The following is a 21840-nucleotide window of genomic DNA, read 5'->3' as shown; positions in this document are numbered from 1 at the left end:
TTTTTTGAAACATTACGTTTGAAAAGGTAAATGTAATTAACATTAATTTTTTGTGGTGCGGGCATACATATAATTCAATTACTGCTTTTTAATTGATTACAAATAGCTAATGAATATCGAACAATTATGTAATTATGATCTTTTGCTGTCTTTCGAAACTGAATCAAAAAAGCTTTTAGCGTTCTTCAAAGATGATATTAATAACGATGATCCAAAGTTAAATACTTGCAAACTTATTGCAAACATTGGGGTTGAAATTTTGGATAGATATTACAGAATAATTCATTCCACATCATTTTTAAGGGAAAGTAGCTTTTTAAATAGAAACAGTTTTATTGAAGCATTAGATGGAAGAATTACAAATGTTTTGAAAGTATGTAGATTCTGCATAGAATTTCTTATTTATCAAGATGAAAATATAGTTAGAAAAAAATATTCAGATAATAAAGAAGATAAAGATGTTCTATTTGAATTGCTTTGCAAGGTCTTATTCTATCAAGGCGATTTTCTGGAATGCAGTGTTATTTTGGGGCGTATTTTGGGTGATTGTTCAGAAGAAGATATATTTAACCAAAAAATTAAAATAAAATTCAGATATTTATTCGAATTTTTTAGTTCTTGGAATCTACTTAATGCAAAGGAAACTCCTTTCAATAATATAAATAATAATATGTTTGGAGATATTATATTAAAAGAGCTGAAGTTACGAAGTTTATGTTCTGTGATTTTAGATGAAAATAATCATTGTAAAAATGATCAGACAAGTTACGCTGAAATTGTTAATGAAATACAACATTCATTTGTTAAATTTTACAAAGAAATAAGTATTAAAGACAAAACTTTTTCTAAAAAAATGATTCAAGACCAATTTTCTACTATTTTGGAAAATATATTAATAAGGTTAGAATGCTGTAAAAAGTATCAAAAAAAGTATCTTGATAATAAAAGATTTGCCTTGATGAATGATCTCAGTTTGGAAAAAAATTACATGAAATCAATAAAACTCTTTTCTTCCATTCTAAATCAAGATAATACTAGAAATAATATTTTTAAGTACCTGGAAGAAATTATGTTATTATTTGGAATAAATAACTTCGAGATAAGTTGCGACCCATTTCAATCTTTGCAAAATTATTTAAGTGATTTAAGTATGAAGTTAAATATATCAAATTCCAGAAACGAATCTAAAGTAACTACCGATAGAATAACAAGAAGCAGAAACAATATTAATAACGAATTTTCTAATTTTAATTTGAATAAAGAAGCTATTGAATACGATTTAGTATTTAAGCTAGAGAATCCATTAAAACAGATAATTATTGATATTTACAACAATACTTTAATATTTCCTAAATATAACGATAAACAATACAAGATTTGGATCCAAACAATCCCATATTATTGTTACAATCTTATTTTAAGCATATTAAAAAAAAAAGAAATGAAATGTGATGATATTTTTAGTCTAAACTTAAATAGCAATTTTCCATCAATTGAACAATTTGATGAAATGATCATTAAAGAAACAAACTTGGTAACTGAACATTATGCAACAATGATAGAAACCAAATCTGTCAGTTTTCAAGATATAGAACTATTTTTTAATAGATTAAGGCATGATTTTTGTGACAGTTTTAATGGGAAGCACATTTGTGAAGCTGTTGATAATAAAATACAATTTCTTTCAACTAATTTACTACCATTAATTGATGAATTTTTAATCAATTTTAATATTCTATTGAACAAAATATTGAAATTCATATTCTCAACGCCAAATAAGGACACAATAGTTTTTGATGAGGAGATATACACTTTATTTTTTAATCTAATAGAGGGATTATTCAAATATTGTACAAGAATCATCAAAAATGTAGTTTATTATGAAGAATCATATAGAAATATGAATAATAGATCAACAATTAGATTTGAATATTTAATTGATGGATTAGAAAGTTATGACGAAAATAATAGTTGGATAGAAGTTACTAACAGTCTCTATTATTTATTATTTAAAGTTAATGAACCAGTTCAAAAGGATATTTTATTTTTGTTTTACAATATTATGAAGACATTAGTTATTTTCATTTTTGTTACAAAAAATATTTTGAATATCGAAAGCAGGCAAATTATACTTTTTTATAATGGATTAAGATCAAAATTTTTATGTTTAATGGATACGTTTTCTTTAATAAAAGAAAAATTTGATAATAACATTATAACTGAAATTGATCTTTTAACTAAAAAATTATTAATATTGTTTAAAGTTTTTGAAATACCTATAGTAGAAATATACTTAGATAACGGGTTTCTACTTTTATTGAAAGAAGATTTAATGAAAATATGCAAATATATTGAACAAATTAATTTGATAATAAATTTATCTGTAGATTTCCTAGGCCATAAAGAAATTAATAATAATTTTTTAATTGGTCATGCTTTAACACTTTTTTCAAATAAAAGCATTCAGATAATTAAAGACAAGTTTATGAATTGGAAAAATATTTTTTATTCAAAATTGAAAAATGATTTTTCCTCCGATTTTATGATCTATTCAACATTTCTAGAAAATAATTATTTTGAACATTTAAAAATGAAGAAAATAAATTGTATGAAAAATGAGTTAATTGATCAAATATTTCTTCAACACATCGATAATATAGTGTCAGATGTATATTTATTTGTGGTTTTTGAGAAATACGAGCTATCGGAAAGTTTTTATGGATTTTTAGTTTCATTAATGAAAACTTTAATAATTATTATCAATGAAGATGTGCGATATTTGTATTTTAATGGCATTATAATAAATTCAATAATTTCTAATATTACAAAGTTATTGATTAAGTTTACAGAGATATATGAGTTCAACTCAATAATACTCAATGAATTATTTGAAGAAACATTATATAATTTATTATTTGAAAGTATATTAATAAACGTCACATGTATTCATAAGATTTTTATGAATCATTTATCAGCAAATAAGTTAAATTTATTGATCATGAAAAATTTAATGAACCTTTTAATAGTTCTATTTGATTTTTTCAAGTACTCATGTTCAATAAAAGAAATATCTTCAAATTCAATAATTAATTTAATTAGATATCTAACGTATTTAGAGTTCTCATTTGAATTTTTTAAGGATGAAAGCAGAGAAATAAAAGACATCAAAATTTTTAAAAATAGTGAAGATGAAATTTATAAAAAACATATTTTGAACAATTACTGTATTACAATTCCAATTATAGAACAAACTTGTGATTTTGAATTTCTGAACATTTCTGAAATCGATGAAGCTAAATTAAGTCAAAAATTTGATAAATTCCTGAATTCAGTTCTAAATACAAAAATACTATTATTATCCACTACTATAAAATTTGCTTTGTTTTCAAACCTTTCAACTATTGAGAATTGGTTTAAAGAAACATTAGTTTTTGTTGAAAAATATGAAGTTAATAATTATTTAATGAATTGGAATTCACTATACTACGAATGTAAAAAAATAGTACAAAGATATTCAACCGTAAATAAATCTTTAAATATGAGAAATTTATACCCGAAAAATAAGCTGGACGAAAATCATTTATCGCCTGAGCAAGAAACTGAATATTTAGAGTTGCTTGGAATTCAATTCCAATTACTTTATGGAATCCCAGTTTGTCCATTGCCATCAATGCCATTTAATAAAATGCCAATATATAATCAGGCCTTAGTATATGATTTTTTACTTAATCTAAATAATTTTGTTTCTAATTCAACAAATTTCAAGAATTTATTTATTAATTGGCTAATTCATAAAATAACAAATACTCAAAAGGTACAAACAACTGAAATTCTAGAATACATTTCTCCATACTCACCATTAATAGCTATGTGTTGTAATATATTTCATACTTTAATTAACTGTACTTCCTTAACAGAAAAACAATATTCTGATAGCAAAATAAAGTTCTATACATCTATAATAGGACTAATTGAAATACTATATTTTAATGGAAGTTTTATAGATTCAGAGACTAATGAAAATATTTGGAATATTATTTCATCTCCTTTAATTTATCCATTATTTATGGACAATTTATATAAAGTGCTTAATCATGAAAAAAATAATTACCATGATATTTTTAAACAAAACCTAGAAAACGGTTTTTCTTCTATCCTTTATAATTCACATGTTTCCGATCAAATATTAAATTTTTATGATAATATCATGGTACTTTCCCCTTCATTTTTGCACTTTGAAATTAACAGCTCAAAAATGGATAAGCACGGTTTTGATGAATTGTTATTTGATGATATTTCAATGTATTTTAAAGAAAATAAACTAACAATGGTTTCATTAGAACCACTTTTATATTGCAAATATTATTATGCATTCCTTTTGGATAAACTTATAAGATCAAATATGGATGTTAAATTTTTGAATGAAAAATATTCAGATAAAACTTTAATTCAAATTCAAAAAAAAGCCGGTGATTTCGTTTCTTTTTCTAATCAAGACAGTATTTTTCTTAAAATTAACTGGAAGAATATCAAGAAATACATTCCTTTCAAATTTCTAAAAGATTGTTTTATCTCCTGTATACCTATTTCATATGTAGATAGATCGTCAAGTTTATGGAACCCAGGTAGATTTGGAGCAACAGGAAATAATAATATACAACCTAGCCTAAATACGTTATTTAAATATTTAAGATGGTTAAATATTAATCTTTTTTTAATTGATAATTATGATATAAATATAGTTACATGCTGCAATAATATATTAAAACAAATTATCTGCGAGTTTGATGATTATAATACTTTTGAAAATTTAGAAAATGAATATCCTATATTGCTAAAAAGAATTATTGCACAATTAATCTACTTACTTGAATGTGAAATCAAATATTTCATTAAACTTGAAAATGACATACAAATGCCTTATTCTCAAATTGTAAATAATATTCTTTCTGTGGCTTTTGATCAAATAATAATAAGGTATATCAATATTAAAGGTGTATATAAGAAAACGAATACTAAATATTTAATAATTTATCTAAATAAAAATAAAATTTTATCTAAATATAGATGCTATAATAAGATAGTTCCAAAAAATTATGAAAATAGCCTAATAATAAATTCCATTGAAGTAATTTCAAGGTTAAGAAAGAGTTTATTTACAGAATTTATACCAAAAGTTTCTACTCAAAATAAAAAATGGTATAGTATTTATGCAAATTCTTTCTCACAAATTCATAATTGTATTTGGCTTCCATCATTGTTAGAATCAAAAACTAGATTCAAACTAGCAAAAATATTGATTTCTTCATTTTTATTTAATTCAGAAAAGAATCAAGATGATCTTAAAAGAGCAATAATTGAATTGAAAAATGCTTATAGTCTTTCAGTCGAATCATTAGTTATTTGTCATTTAATCTTAAGCGGAGATGAAGATGAAGTAGAAATATTTTTTAAGAGCTATGAGAAGAATTCACAAAAAAACGAATTAATTAACTTTTTTAATTCAAAACTACTAATTATTTACGGTATTTTTTTCAATATTTATTTGAACAAGTTTCCTGAAAAGAATCCATTGGGTAATAAAATAGGATTTTTGAGAACTCAAATAAATGATGCTACTAAAAATATCAATATTTCATATTCAAATTTAAGCTCAAATCTTGCCAGTATATTATTTTATTTCTATAAATCCTTCATTAATTATCAATCAATAAAGCAATTTATTATCATTTTTATTACAAATAACTCAATACCCTTATTAAATGATGACATAACAGAATTTAAAAATTTAATCAAAATAAACTCTCATTCAGTTTATGAATATAATATAAAAGAAATGTTGAACGAATTAATTTTTGATGAATTGAATTCTAGCCAAACAATTTTGAAAAAAAACAAGTTAATTCAATCAATATTTACACCTATAATAAGCCAATCATTTTCTCATTTCTCTTTAATTAACTTTATTCTTTTGGAAGAAGATTCAAAAAATTTGTTATCTTATTACCAAAAGTTTTTATTAAATAAAAAAGTAATGAATTTTTGGGGTTTTGAAACTAATAAATTCATTAATGATCATTATAATGGTCTGTACCTTAGAAGAAACAGAAAGTATTTATGTAATAGATACAAGTTTATGTTAATACCTTCAATATTAATTTTGGTAATCAAAAATGAAATTATTACAAATATAAAAAATCTTCTGGCGAACTGTATTAATTCTGAAACAAAGTTGTATAATTGTTTCAACAGGGATCAACTAATGTATAGTTACGATAATTTTCCTATTTTCTTCACAATTTACAATTTATTATTGGAGACAAAAAGTAATAATTTTTCTAATATCAGTGATATTTCATATCATTATTTGGGAAGTTTTAACCTGATATTGGATTATTTAATTGATGTATTAATCGGTGAGTTTAAATCTATTAGACAATTACCAGCTGTTGAAAAGTTTGAATATTTTATAAGTGACCAAATTAAAAATTACAGCAAGAAGAATATTACTACAAGTTTAATCGATATAGGTGTGATCAATTGGAATGATATTTCCGAGTCTGGGCACTTTAATATTTCTTTAAATGCGATTATAAAAACTTTGAATAACATTCTTGAATTATTCGATTTTGTTGATAATATTGGTCTTCCGATTGATGGTAAGCTGTTTTCATATTTGTTTGGTTTGGTTATTATATTTCATAAATATGAAATAGTATATTCAGAAAATGATAATTCGCAGATTAACAATGAATTTGTTCAATGTATTCCCTTAAACACTATAAAACAATTGGAAAGGCAATTAGGGAATTTTGTACTAAATAATATCCCTTTTTCTATTATACCTAGAATTGGCGAATTCAAATTACTTTTCAAGAATATTTTTATCAATATTTTTAATAAATGTTTTGTATTTTCTATAGATAATAAAATTGAATATAACAAAAATTATTTTTTTGAAGTTTTCAATTTAATTATACAATTTTTAGGAGTTTCTTCTAATGGGGTAAATGCTGTCAATCTAACTTCAAAAAACAACGAAGGAATTGAAAGTATTTCATTATACGAAATGAAACCAGAGTTAAAAAGAATTAGATATGATATTTCATTATTTGAGGAATCGTAATAGATAAACTAATGTTTTTCTTAAATTATTCCCCTTTTTGCGCAATCATTTATGATTTTTCTAGTAATTAAATATAATTATCCATGAATAAACAAATTTATTTATTAAGCCAATCTGATTCTAATAAGTTAGATAAGGAGCTATTAAGCGAAAATTTTGGATATAAGCTAGATCAATTGATGGAGATTGCCGGTTTCAATTGCTCTTCCTGTATTTTGCATTGCATTAATAACAATTTCTTAAGCAAATTTGGTATTCATTCGATTAAAGAATCTTCTAAAAGTAAGCCAATTACAATATTCTGTGGTCCAGGAAATAATGGTGGCGATGGACTTGTAATAGCAAGATACCTTAAACTATTTGGTGGTTTTCCAATTGTAATATATCCAAAAATTGGCAGACCAGAATTTTTTAACAGCTTAATATTATTACTGGAAAAGTTTGAGGTTCCAATTTTTAGAAAACTCGAAGATGCACAAAATGTTGATAATTCAATTTTGTTAATTGATGCAGTATTTGGTTTTGGATATAATAGCAATAAAACTGATAACTGTTATAGTGAGATTATGAATTTTTTAATAATAAATTCAAAAGAGCACAAAATACCTGTAATTTCGATTGATGTTCCTTCTGGATGGGAAATCGATATGAAAGAAAGCTATAGTGAAGATAGAATAGAACCTCATGTCTTAATTTCATTAACTGCTCCAAAGTCGTGTTCAAAGTATTTTAATGGAATTCATTTTATTGCATCACTTTTTGCAACACGTGATATATTGTACAAGTATAAAGTTGAGTATATTTACGATCTTTTTCTGAAGGAAAATGCAACTCAATTTATTCTATTTAACCAAAAAAATGTTGCTTCCACATTTTCTTAAACAAAATTTCTTCAGAGTCATTCTCTTTTTGACAATTCGTGTAAAATATTTGTGTTTCTCTATAACTGCCTAAAGTCGCATTAGAATACAAACAATAACTGTCGCTATCTACTCCTTTATTTATTGGAACTTTAAATTCCTCTGCCCCACCTGTCGTATTTGATATATGTTCATCTCCTGCCCAATTGACAATTCTTCCATTTTTATTTTTATTGTTTTTCCATGCCCAGAACTGATTATAATTTCTTGCTCTCATCACAAGATTCCAGTCACACTCATATAATAAAGGTAATTTCAATATAGTATTAGATTTTAAACTTTTAATTAACTCTATATAATCTTCCGATTTTATTTTTTCAATTAAATTAACTGAAATTACTTTATCTAAACATTTTCTTGATTTATAATTATATAACATCCGATTACCAAGGATAAAACTCCACTTTTGGGATTCGTCAAGATAGTTACACGTTTTTAAAGTTAATATGTCATAATCAGTAGTTGTTTTTATGTTATACCTGGACACATCATTCGGTACTACAGTCATTGGAATTTCAATCTCATTAGTTTTCTCAATATCAATCTTATCTTCTTGTTTATTCAATGTAGACAAACATAATCTACTTTTTAAATGTTGAATATGGTGGAAGTCGTAATATAATTCATGCTGTCTTTCAAATGCTGGCCTAAATTTTTTTAAATACCACTCAAAAGGTTTACATTTCAATATGTATTTTAATGAGAGTCTTTCACTTAAACCCTTTGTATAACTAAGAGGTAAATAACCCATTACATGATAATTTTTGAAATAAGTTTCATAAAATTGTTCACTTAACCATACAAATGCCGTTCTTTGATGATTAGTGTTCATATTGTCAATTAACATTTTTTTATATTCAAAATCTTGGTTTCTTTTATTTAAATTATTTCTATCAAAAATATGTCCAACTAATGAATTTCTTACCACATGTATTTCTCCACCACAAAGCCAAACTCTAAAGCTTTGCTCAATATTTTCACCACCCCAATAAAGCATTCCCGGATCATACTTGCCACTTTCTTCCCACCATCTTTTTGTTATCATTAATATTCCTCCTGATGTAATCGGAATTTCTGGTAGTCCATCATCATACCAATGAAATGCAAAATTCCATTCTATCATCATTTTCGCACCAGCCGTTCCTATATCACTCCAATCAGTATTAGAGATACTTTGGACTATTGGACAAACAATTCTCTTATAGTTTTCTCTAATTGATTTAACCAATGCTTCTGACCAGCCCTTTTTTGGTTTACAATGTCCATCTAAAAAAAATATATTAGGGCCTAAAGCAGCATCTGCTCCAATTATTTTTGATCTTATTAAACCTTCACATTTATTTAATCTTATTATTTTCACATATCTTTTATAATTCTCTGGGAGTTCTTTTTCAAGTATTTCATGTACTGGATTTTCACTGAAGTCATCAACAACAATGATTTCTCTCAGCAATTCCACTGGAGTCGCTTCAATAGTGTAGATTATAGTTTTACTGATAAACTCATCTTCATTATAAGCTGGAATTACAATACTTATTCTATCATTTTCATTGTAATTACCTAAACCAGAAACCGAATTAGTACTTCTTGTTAAATCGTTCAAATTACTACTTTTGATTTCATTATTTACATTTGGTAGGGATGTTTCTTTCTTCAAATTGATAAATGTATCAAATTCAGTCTCGATATATTCAATTACTTTTGTTTCAATGTTTAAATAGTCAGAAAATGAACTTCGCGGATTTGAGATAGATCTATAGGACCAGTTATTGAGCAACCAATTTGAAAATTCGAGAACGGATAAATTAATTGGAGGGCTATATCTGAAAATTTTGTTGAGATACCTACTTTCTACCGAATACTGATCTTTCGAACTTATTATTTCTTGTTTATTTGAATGTTTTTTACCAACAATATTAGTAATCCAACTTTCGTAAAACGATGTAAATATCAATATTAATGAGGCTATAATTGTAAGCATCCAGCCATATCCTTTACTTTTTTTTCTCCCAATTTTCCTAAATCTTTTATCATCAACTGACCTTTTAATTGTTTTTTGTTGCTTTTCGGAATTATTAGAGTTATTACTGGAAAATTTTTTAAGTTCAATATCATTTTTCTCACCAGAAGTCAAACTTTTGGAGTTTCTTGGATAATTAACCACTTTTTTTTTCCTCAAACATTTTGAAAAAAAAACGTCAATTAATACAAGTTCAGCAATTAATAGAAGGTCAATTGCCAACCTCCGCTTAGAGAAAAAAATCAGAAAAATTAGAATAGTAATTAGAAAAGTCCTACAAAAAACTCGGTTTTTGCCGAGTTTAATAATTCTTGAAGAAAATATTTTAAATTTCATTTCAATGGATTAAAATTCTTATTATCAATTAGATTCGGCGGTCTAAAGCGTGTGTATTGTGTGGAAAGTAGAATAAATTAAAGAATCATTTAGATTAGCACTTAAAAATCAAGCATAACTAAATGTTTGAAAAACTTGGTTAGAAATCAAGAGTTCTAATAATTATTAGTTATTAACCAGAACACATCATACATTCTTCACCATCCTTTAAGTTAGATGGCCTTAATGGACAGGCAATTATCTTTTTCTCTTCTGGTTCAATTGCTTGGCGTTTGTTTCTTTCCAATGAATCCTTTTCTTTATTAGTTTCTGATTTAAGAAGTTGCTGATCTACGGTGAATTGTATTGGACGTGTTGCGCTTTGAGTTCTTAGATAATAAATGCCAGTTTTTAATCCTTTTTTCCAGCCATAGAAATGCATCGATGATAACTTTGCAAAGTTAGCATTTTCCATATGAATATTTAAAGACTGAGACTGGCAAATATATGGGCCCCTATCTGCAGCCATATCGATTACTGTCTTTTGCTTAATCTCCCAAACTGTTTTATAAAGTTCGCGGACGTCCTCCGGGATTGTAAGAATATTTTGAATACTTCCATTATTTGCAATGATATTTTGTTTAAGCCTGTCATCCCATAGCCCAAGTTCAAGCAAGTCATTGAGTAAATGAGGATTCACTACAAAAAATTCACCAGAAAGTACCCTACGATGATATATATTTGAAGTAAATGGTTCAAAACTTTCGTTGTTACCTAATATTTGCGAGGTAGACGCAGTAGGCATTGGAGCAATTAGAAGTGAATTACGGAGCCCATACTTAGAAATCCTTTCTTTAAGTGAATCCCAGTCGCAAAGCCCAGAATCAGGCTTAACTCCCCACATGTCAAATTGTAGAATACCTTTACTCGCGGGTGACCCAGAATACGTTTCATACGGCCCATCTTTTTCTGCGAGCTCGCAACTAGCCTCGAGCGCCGCATAATAAATAACTTCAAAAATCTCCTTATTTAATTTCCTAGCCTTCTCTGATTCATATGGCATACGAAGCATCATAAAGCAATCTGCAAGTCCTTGAACACCAATTCCAAGCGGGCGATGTTTTAGATTTGAGTTTTTACATTCTGGGAGAGAATAATATCCGTGATCAACAATTTTGTTTAAATTCCTCGTAATAACTCTCGTAACTTCCTTTAACTTATCAAAGTCGAATGTTTTGTTATCTTTGTCAACAAACTTCGGAAGACCAATGGACGCCAGGTTACAAACAGCAATTTCATTTGCGCTAGTGTACTCTATAATTTCGGTGCATAAATTACTGGAAACAATAGTCCCCAAATTTTTCTGGTTACTCTTACTATTCGCAGCGTCCTTGTAGCAGATGAAAGGCGTTCCTGTTTCAATTTGAGCTTGTAGGATTAAAAACCAAAGTTTCTGCGCCTTCATAGTTTTTCTTCCGCGGCCCTGCTTTTCGTACTCTTCATATAGTTTCTTAAACTCATCACCCCAAACATCTTGCAACCCCCTGCATTCATCCGGACACATAAGAGTCCAATCTTGGTCTTTCTCAACCCTCTCCATAAATAGATCAGGAACCCAAAGGGCAGGAAAGAGGTCACGGCATCTCATCTCCTCTTTTCCATGATTCTTTCTTATTTCAATAAACTCCACAACATCTACATGCCACGGCTCCAAATAAATTGCAATCGCACCCTTGCGTTTCCCTCCACCTTGGTCAATATATCTAGCAGTATCATTATAAACGCGTAACATTGGAATCAGTCCATTAGACCTTCCATTGGTACCCCGAATATACGAGCCCGTTCCTCTAATATTACTCACTGCCACTCCAAGACCGCCGGCAGTCTTACTAATATTTGCACATTTTGTTAGCGTGTCAAAAATACCATCTATAGAATCCTCTGGTATTCTGAGTAAAAAACAAGATGACATTTGAGGTCTTGGAGTGCCGGAGTTGAAAAGCGTAGGTGTAGCATGGGTAAAATACTTTTGCGATAATAATTTATATGTTTCGAGTGCAGCCTCGATATCACCGCAATGTATACCACAAGAAACTCTCATTAGAAGATGTTGTGGTCTCTCTACAATCTTGTTATCAATTCTGAGAAGATAGGACCTTTCTAAAGTTTTGAATGCAAAATAATCATATTCAAAATCTTTTGAGAAGTCAATTTTTGAATTAATTATTTCTTTATTTTCCATAATAAAATCATAGACACACCTTGAAATCAGAGGAGCAGGGTTACCTTGAACATCCTTGAAATAAAATAGTTGTGATACAACATCGCCAATATCAGAAGAAGTGTTTTTATGTAAATTGGAAGTTGATATGCGAGCAGCAAGTTTAGAAAAATCATTGTGTGTAGCTGCCATATACGCACAAGTTTGCGAAGCAAGCTCATCCAATTCAGAAGTTTTAATTCCACTATACATACCATTTATTACTGCCTGGGTAACTCTCGCTGGGTCAACAAGTGGATGCAGTCCATATGATAATTTGGTGATTCTACTAAGAATCTGGTCAAATGATACTGGCTCCACCTCACCCTTTCTGTTCACCACGTACATTATTTACGATTACTGGGACACAAGAACCAATTAATATTTTAGAATTCGTAGTACTAACCCTATTCGATGTTGAAACATTCAACAAAAGAAAAGTAAAACAAATTCTTTTATTTCTTCCAAATAGTGGGGTATTGCGAGCACTTCCACAAACTATTAAGTGGGGAACAAAGAAGTTTCCGATGTGGGGTGCCGCCATGTATTCCAAATTTAATAGGCAATAATCCACAATGAATTTCAGTGGTGTTAAAAACTATCCAAATATTCCAATCCCGATTTTGCTCATTACTTAATTAGCAATATTTAGAATGAAATAAAATGGCATTCTGTCATATATTCTAGCAATATCGAGAGCACACCTTCGCATTTTTGTAGACTTTATTCCACAAAAATCAATAGTAAATATGGCAGATACAATATGAAATAGACCAAGAGAGAATAAAACTCTACAAATGTAATGTGTAATTTTTTTTTTCTGTGTTTTTCCCCCAGAAACTTACTAGGATGTAGTCGCCAATCCCTAAAATGTCATTAGTCTTCTCAACATAACTATTATAATTATTCATTCCAACATTCAATACAATGAAAATTGATGTCATTGTTAGAGAAGAAATATAGCAAATAATACCTAAGAAAGCATAATAATAGAGAATATTAATATTTTTGAAGTAATTTACCTGAAAATCCCTTAAATCCCAGAATCCCTGCTATGATCCCAAAGGTGATTGCTCCTATTAGTCTGCATTGTTTCAATACCTTATTGTTATTTTCTATCGAGGAATTAGACGTTGTTATAGTTTTAATTTTATCTTTCATTTTTTTAGTAAAACTTTTAGATAAAATGTCTTAGCGCAATGTTAGTGGGATTATATAATTACCATAAGTAAATATTAAATATTGCAAATATTGAAATCAAATACTTCCAAAAATATAAATCTTTAATTTATTAATTATTTATTTCAATTAATATCACAATTAAGTTATTTTTATCTAAATGATATTTTTAAAGTATTTTTAATAAAATGCATAAACCATTTGATATTTCAACTTTTAAATATAGAAAAGAAAGTACCAACAAACAGGCCAACTCTATTAAAACAAATACAAATGATATATTTACTCCATTTGGGGTCTTGAGATCATTTAGTAGCCGTAAAGATGATTATGATTTAACATTTAAAAAATCATGGAATTTGTTTTTCAAGAAATTTCTTAACAATATTAGACTTGAAATGAGCAATGGAATGTCAAAGATACTCGAAAATATTAGCTCTCTCGTAGATGATGGTATAAATTACGAGCTACATGTTATAGGAGCGTTATCGGGGTCAAATAATTGCGACCACGTTATTACATTCAATGTTTTGCAAGAATTTCTTAATTGTTCAGGCCAGCCATATACAATATTGTTAGACCACGAGAAAATAGGTGTTGAAGGATTGAGTATATCAAAATTATTGGAGACAATCTGGTATATAATTAAAAGTACATTTTTAGATTTGCTTATTGAAGAAATTAAGATTATAGATTCATGTAAAGAATATGATTACGAGAACGGTTCGTTAATTTTGAATTCAATGAATCTAAAAGATTCAAAGGCAGACTGTGAAGAAAAATTAGTTAATAGAGTTAAAAGGAATAAAAGAAAATGTAAAACTGAAAACTCAGTAGTAAAAGAAATTCAGTTAGATCTACAGAATAGAATAATAAATTTTCAATTTACTCAAACTGACAATATATACAAGCTGCCATCTATTCAATCAATTCAAATGAATTCTAAAGCTTCAAGATTCTCTTTATCAAATAACAATCATAGTCAAAAATACTTAAATATTAATAAAGGCCTTAAAGTGGTTGGTTCAATTTTTAGAATAAAGAAAAAAAACAATTTGAATATTAAACCCATAATTATATTGATTCCAAGTAGTGAATGTTTTTCACCAGGCCAACTTGGGCAGCTGCTTGAAATGCTATCTCAAATTAAAGAAACTTATAAAATTCCATTTAAAATTGTTCTTGGTATTTCAACAAGTACATTATACGTTCAACGTATTATTGGTCAAACCGTTTTTAATAGACTGAAATTTGTTTCCGTAAAGCTACTGGACTCAAAAAAAGTTTTTTTTCAATCAATAATTAACTCACTATTATATTTAGATGATTTTGATTCAAATATTTTACTTAAAGGAAATTCTGTGAAATCACAAGAATCAAATTCAGAAAATTTGGTTGAATTAAACTACTTTTATTCTAGTTCGATAACTAATTCCGAAACAGAGTTATTCTCTTTTCCACTAATATCTACTGCATGCATAAAACACATAAAAGATAATTTCTTTCAGTATGATTACAGCCTGACTTCTTCTTTAAAGACAGTTTTCATTGTATTTCAATTTTACTTCACGAATAACAAGTATGATTTCTTTTTTCATCAATTTAAGGAAATAAAAATGGAAGGCTTTGATGAAGATATAATAGATAAATTGAAACTCAAATATCAAATTAATAAAAGCAAGCTGCTGCCAGAGATTGATAACGATTTAAAAGAAGCAACGATAACTGAATTATCTCAACTTCAATTGAATTTAAAACTAGTCGCTCTAGGAATATCTATTCTAAACATCATTTTTTACGATGCTTTAAATATTTTTGATATTAACGAAAGATACAACTTAATTATTGAATGGTTGGAGATTATAGAAAAAAATAGAATTGAGGAATTAATTAAAAAAATAAATAGTTTAACATGTGATATAAAAAGTATTGAAAATTCCACTTTAAATAAAAACTCAGTTTTCTCAAAAATAAACAAAATTACTGAGTTATTTTTAACAAAAAACAAATCCTTGTTCGAAAAAAAAAATCAAATCCTTGGTAATAAAGTTCTATGGGATATCAAAACTTTTGAGTTCAATATTTCAAAACTCTTCATTCCTTCATTTGATAGATCAAAATTTTCCGGGTACATAACTGACAATGTTTTTCATTCATTAATTTATGTAAATTTTAACGTTTCTTTTGAACATTTGGATTATTTTTTAGATGAAATGCTAACACCCAATTTTATTACAAATATAATTGACGATTTCAATCAAACAGATGACAATGAAAATATTTCAGATGACTTTTCGATCATTTATAAAATTTACAGTGCAAATAAAGGAAATAAAATAAACTTGTTTAAATTTTTTGCTACATTTTGTAATAAAATAAATGGTGATTTGAATAAATGTTACAACATTTCGGTTTCTAAAAATCAACTTGAAAAAATAAATAATGAACAAACAAGAATAAATTGCCTACCTGACCAATATAAGAATTTATTTATTAGATTCGTGCGAGTAATAAATACATTTCAAATTATTGGGTTACTTTATTTGCCATTAAAAAACACAAAAGTTGAACAGGATATTTTTCGAACCAATTCTGATAATAATAAAGACCCCGAAAAAAAATATCAATGTTTAAATAAACACTTAGATCAGTACTTCAAATTTGCTCTTAGTAATATATATGCCCATAAATTATATTGGGGAAATGATATGGCAATATCTGACATAAGAACAATTGATAAGAGAAATAAGCCCGAAACTCACTTATTCGATAATGAAGAATTCAAACTCTTGGATTTTGCCATAGACACAAATAAGATCAATTCTAACATTAAATATAAAAGAAAATCCATTTGCTCGAATTTTATTGATGAACCGAGCAAAAATATAAACATTAAGAAAAGCAAATTGGAAGTCCTCAAATTACGTGCTGCGGAGTCAAATCAAAAAAAAATAATTGAATTTAAAGGAATTAAAATGCAAAAAGCAATAAATTCTGCAAATAAAATAAAAAATCTGAGAAATTCAGCGAATGAAAAACAAATGACTAATTAGTTATATTTATTGAAACGTACATCCTATCTCATCAATCATTTTGGATAAATTTTTTTTTTTTTGAGTAATAGTATTTTTTTCCCGTCTTTGATGCGCAAAATCCTCAAAGTTTCTTTTATTCACTGGTGATACAACGCTTACTATCCTTAATTCTTTATCTATTGTTTTCTCCGGAAAATACCCAATTTTTTGTCTATATGACCGGCAACTTATAGGAGCTTGAATCGAGCTTTCCAGAAAATCTGGTATTGTTTTGATTATTGCAGGAGATTTGTAAAAATTACCTCTATCTGTATAGTTCGAACTTTCTTTTGTACTTTCTTCGTATTTACTATTATTTTTTGGTATTGAGCAATATATTAAGCTGTTAAAATTATCGTCACCGCTTTCAATGAAATCTTGATCCAATTTTAAGCAATTTTTATCATCTTTTTTTTCAGCAAGACAATTATTGTGTTTCCTTCTCTCAACTATTTCATCTCTTTCCTTATATTTATTTATTTCACTAATCAACCGTTGGTTTTCCTCATGCAATATTTCATGGCTTTCTTTCAACTCATTGTAATTGTACAATAAACCTTGATATTTTTTTTCAAGAGACTTGTTTTCTTCTTTAAAACGAATTATATCGCTAGATAACCTATCTTTCTGTGATAGAAAATGCTCAACCTCTTTCTCATATTTGTTCTTCTGAGTTATGGAGTTTTGAATTTCAAATTTGTATTCTTCTGATTCTTCAATTGCGACTTTGAGTTGTCTTTTTAAATTCTTGTTTTCTATTTCTAATTGTTCAAATTTGTCCCTTTCTTTATGAATAACATCGAATCGGTTATAAAGATAATCTTCTAATTCTGTTATCATATGAGAAATTTTTCTTATTACAATTTCGTCTTTCTTCAAAAAATAATTGTTCTTTCCCTTATCTGAATTTAAAATTACTCGTTCCAATATAGATTGAAGAGAAATTTGTAACTCCCTAAAGTTTGAGAACATTGTTTGGCCTTTCCAAGGCAAAGTTTCAAATGAATCAAGGTATAATTCGCTAGTATTGCAATTCTCATTTAATGAGATGCATTGAATATCAAATTCAGTTTTTTCATCCGCTTTTCTAGTTTGATAATTTAGAGGAGTTTTTTCTGAGCCACAATTTATATCATCATTTTCCGAATTGTGATTTGTCTCTTCTTTAATACTTAATATCCTTGTAACTATTGCTTTAGTACTACAAACTGATGTTTGGCTTAAAATATTTAAGTATTCTTTTAGCCACTGTAATATTGAATTGCTAATATCAATGAGCTCCAAAAACATACTTGAGTTTTCTTCCTGTGGTATTTGAGTCAATACATCTTGCCAATATGCAGATGAGCCATCATTACAAACGTTGGAAATTATTTCAAGTATTATTGTATGTATCTGGCCAACTGTTATACCAATACCTTTTCTAGGTTCATATATATTATTAAGAACACTTATTTGAGCTAAACTATTCATTTTTCCGTGACTGATTAATTCGTTAATTATCCTATCTCTTAGGTATACCATTCCATTTAGTATACCATCATAATTTTGCAAAAAATTATATAGACCAGAATATTTTAACAACTCTTCATATAATCTCCAAAATTCAATAAAACTAATGAAATCGGGTCTAATAAAAAAATTGCCGGATTCAGATAGAAATGAATCAATATCGATGCCAATTTTATCAGATAGAAATTTTTTTGTATCTTTAATAGGAACAAAATCTTCATTTTCATTCTTTATGTTATCCAATAGCTCTTCAAAATATTCAATAGAACATATTGCACTCTCCCTTATAGTTATAGAAGCATTAGGCATGTCAAAGATGTAATATACATTAATGTACTTCACAGCTACACCAATAAGTGGACTCAAAATTGACCAACAGATTCCCCACATGCATGTTCATTAATATACGCGGTAATACATTTCAAATAATTTTTTTCCTAGCCTAAATAATTATTACATAATGCACTCTGAATAGTAAATGCCTTATTTGAATACTCTGTTTTCAATTATATCAAAATACTACGCAAATATATGTATTCTTTAATTGTGTGGAATGAATTTCAAACAATTCGAATTTGAAAAGGAACTCGTGGGCATTCATAATTGATAATACAATGGTAGATTCACGTAGACAGTCTCTTCAGCAGTCTACAAAAGAAATAATATCTAATGATCACTCTGGAAGCTATATAAACATTGAATCTACTCAAAATAAAGTTTATTCTCATTCAAAATCAGCATTTAGTGTTGCAATAAGGTTCCGCCCGTCTGTTAGCAATGAAATTAGTGAAATAGAAACCAGTTCAATATGGGAGCTTTCACATAAATCTGTCTATGATATATCCAAAAAAACTTACCACTACTTCGATTATGTGTTTGATGAAAAATCAACTAACCGTTTAATTTATGATAAATTAATTAAGGACGCCATAAAAACATGTTTGAGTGGGATAAATGTAACTATTTTTGCCTATGGGCAGACATCATCAGGGAAAACACACACCATGTATGGTGATAATAAAGGAAGTTATGATGGGATTATACCACTAAGTATAAATGAGATATTTAATCTTGCATATACTAATTCCAACCAATCTATTAAAACAAGCAATAACATAACAGTGTCATATTTGGAAGTATATAATGAAAAATTATTTGACTTACTTGCACCGCAGAGCAACTTAAATAATAATTCTAATGATAACAATTCAAGAAAGGTTAAAGTAGTTGATGGAGTAGATGGTGCTGTGGACTTTATCAATTTGACTTCAAAGAATGTTTCTTCTCCAGAAGATGTTCATGTTATCATTAAAACTGGCTTAAAATCAAGGAGAGTTGCTGAAACATCCATGAACGAGAGATCTTCTAGAAGCCATACAATACTTAGGATTAAGATAGAATCTTACATTAATTCGAATGATGTTTGTGTTGGGGTATTAAATTTTGTAGATTTGGCAGGAAGCGAAAGTATTAAAAGGACACAATTGGAAGGAGACCGAAGAAAAGAGGGAATGAGTATAAATAGAAGTTTATTAGCACTTTCTCAAGTGATTTCACAGTTAAGCGAAAATGAATTTATTGAACCGCTGGCAAATAATTATCCGAATCAAATAGCTTTAACAGATGGATTATCACAGTCAAAAAATAAGTATATTAACTATAGAGACTCAAAAATTACGAGGATTTTGTCTGATTCACTCGGCGGAAATTCAAGAACTATTATAATATGTAATTGCTCTCCTGATAGATTAAATTACTATGAAACATTATCTACGATTGACTTTGCAAGAAGGGCAAAAAAAATTCAAAATGAAGTTAAGGTAAATATCTTGAAATCGAGTGAAGAAAAATCTCAATTAGCAGAATTGAAACAAAAAATAAACAAGCTAAATAAACAAGTTAAAGATGTTACTTTTCTCAAGCAGGAAATTGAATTGCTAAAAAACCAAAAAGCTGAACTATTATTCGAACTAAATACTATTAAAGTAAAATCAATCAATTGCCCATCAAAATTGACAAGTTTAGATATTGACTTAAATAATAGCTCATATATAATATATGAAGAATATTTCAACCACTTAATTGCTGAATACGCTGAAATAATAGATTTAAAAGATCAAAATATCAGAAATTTAAATGAAGAAATAAATTCTTTACAAATAAAGGTTCGAAATGTAGAAAAAACAATGAATGACAACTATAAAATGAAAAACGACTTAGACCAAAAAAATGACAAAATTATTAAAAAAGAAAATGAAATCAAGCATTTGTCTAAATTGTTATCTGATTCAAATAATAAATTAAAGACATTTCAGGCACAGTTAGATTGTAAAGATTCAGTTATTGAAAACCTTATTATTAAGAACGAAAAAAATTCATTATATTGTGTTGAATTGAAAAAAAGTCTGGAATTTTTGTTATCGGAGATATATAGATTTATAAACTGGTATATCTGTGACTTGAATAGTAAAAAACTAAAAAAAACGGAATATATCGAATCAGATTCAATTAATGAAAATTTGGATCGCTTAATTTCAAACGTAAGGGACTACTTGAATTATATTTCCATATACAATCAAATATTGGAAAAAGATAGAGTCGATTATAATTCAGAACTTTCAAACTTCAGCAATGAAATTTTACTGTTAGAGTCTGAAATAAAGCATTACGAGGAGGAAAAGAATAAAATTTATTTGGAAACTGTTAACTGCCAGGAACAAGCAATCCAAAATTTAAACTCGATTGTTTTAAATTTATTCGAGCTCTTGTGCACTGTATTTCCCAGCAAAAGTAATTATCATTTAATAGATAATTCTCTTCCAAATTTGTCCATTTCTGACTCATATGAATTCACAAGAAAAATCCAAGATTCTGAGAAGCTTATAAAGCTGCTTGATTCAGAACTAAATGAGAAAAAGGATCTTGAAGTGGAATTTAAAATTCTTCAGATGGAGATTGAAAATATTAAAAATGAAAACAGAATTTTAAATGAATTTATAGAATCTCAAAGAAAAGAAAACAATGAGCTAAGGACGTCATTAAATCAATTGAAACATGAATTAAACTTTAGACTGTCTTGCTCTAATATCAAAAATTTAGATAGCCAGGAAATGCCTAATAATTTCGATTATAAAGTAGAAAAATGTGATGAATCGAAAGCGAGCCGATTTTTTAACGAAAAATCCGAAATTCAAACAGAGAGCATGGAATACAAAGAAAAAAAATTACAAGGAATTAATGGTTTTAAAGAAAATAGATCAAAAGAAAATATCATTGATTTGGCATCAAAATCCATTCTAAATCAAGAAAATTCCGAAAACCCTAGTTTTGATAACGAAGAAAATCCTATTACGGAATGCAACACACAATAACCAATAGTAGATTCACTTGATTTACCGCTCGAAATAAATAAACCAGTTTAGGCATTTTAAAAA

General features: G+C 27.5%; 7 protein-coding genes across 7 annotated transcripts; 4 read left to right on the top strand and 3 right to left on the bottom strand.

Annotated features, from left to right (window-relative positions):
• Window positions 1-109: 109 nt before the first annotated feature.
• Window positions 110-7126, top strand: cubi_02322 (uncharacterized protein; the record flags this gene model as incomplete). The annotated part of the gene is made up of 1 exon (XM_029019334.1): window positions 110-7126. One exon carries the CDS (start codon window positions 110-112, stop codon window positions 7124-7126), a length of 7017 nt encoding a protein of 2338 aa, XP_028874455.1.
• An 83-nt stretch (window positions 7127-7209) lies between these two features.
• On the top strand, window positions 7210-8007 carry cubi_02321 (apolipoprotein A-I-binding protein precursor; the record flags this gene model as incomplete). The annotated part of the gene is made up of 1 exon (XM_029019333.1): window positions 7210-8007. The coding sequence occupies one exon, from the start codon at window positions 7210-7212 to the stop codon at window positions 8005-8007; it is 798 nt and encodes a 265-aa protein (XP_028874454.1).
• Window positions 8008-8066: 59 nt separating this feature from the next.
• On the bottom strand, window positions 8067-10402 carry cubi_02320 (uncharacterized protein; the record flags this gene model as incomplete). The annotated part of the gene is made up of 2 exons (XM_029019332.1): window positions 8067-8072; window positions 8120-10402. 2 exons carry the CDS (start codon window positions 10400-10402, stop codon window positions 8067-8069), a joined length of 2289 nt encoding a protein of 762 aa, XP_028874453.1.
• A 172-nt stretch (window positions 10403-10574) lies between these two features.
• On the bottom strand, window positions 10575-13802 carry cubi_02319 (ribonucleotide reductase R1 subunit; the record flags this gene model as incomplete). Its single annotated transcript, XM_029019331.1, has 3 exons — window positions 10575-12968; window positions 13487-13614; window positions 13664-13802. 3 exons carry the CDS (start codon window positions 13800-13802, stop codon window positions 10575-10577), a joined length of 2661 nt encoding a protein of 886 aa, XP_028874452.1.
• Window positions 13803-14008: 206 nt separating this feature from the next.
• cubi_02318 (uncharacterized protein) lies at window positions 14009-16873 on the top strand (the record flags this gene model as incomplete). The annotated part of the gene is made up of 1 exon (XM_029019330.1): window positions 14009-16873. One exon carries the CDS (start codon window positions 14009-14011, stop codon window positions 16871-16873), a length of 2865 nt encoding a protein of 954 aa, XP_028874451.1.
• Window positions 16874-16879: 6 nt separating this feature from the next.
• On the bottom strand, window positions 16880-18715 carry cubi_02317 (uncharacterized protein; the record flags this gene model as incomplete). The annotated part of the gene is made up of 1 exon (XM_029019329.1): window positions 16880-18715. One exon carries the CDS (start codon window positions 18713-18715, stop codon window positions 16880-16882), a length of 1836 nt encoding a protein of 611 aa, XP_028874450.1.
• A 305-nt stretch (window positions 18716-19020) lies between these two features.
• Window positions 19021-21777, top strand: cubi_02316 (kinesin heavy chain; the record flags this gene model as incomplete). Its single annotated transcript, XM_029019328.1, has 1 exon — window positions 19021-21777. The coding sequence occupies one exon, from the start codon at window positions 19021-19023 to the stop codon at window positions 21775-21777; it is 2757 nt and encodes a 918-aa protein (XP_028874449.1).
• Window positions 21778-21840: the final 63 nt, after the last annotated feature.

Source organism: Cryptosporidium ubiquitum, assembly GCF_001865345.1.
Source record: "Cryptosporidium ubiquitum isolate 39726 chromosome Unknown contig_4, whole genome shotgun sequence".
Lineage (NCBI taxonomy): Eukaryota > Apicomplexa > Conoidasida > Eucoccidiorida > Cryptosporidiidae > Cryptosporidium > Cryptosporidium ubiquitum.
The sequence above is the reverse complement of the archived record's forward strand: the minus strand, read 5'-3'. Positions and strand labels throughout refer to the sequence as shown.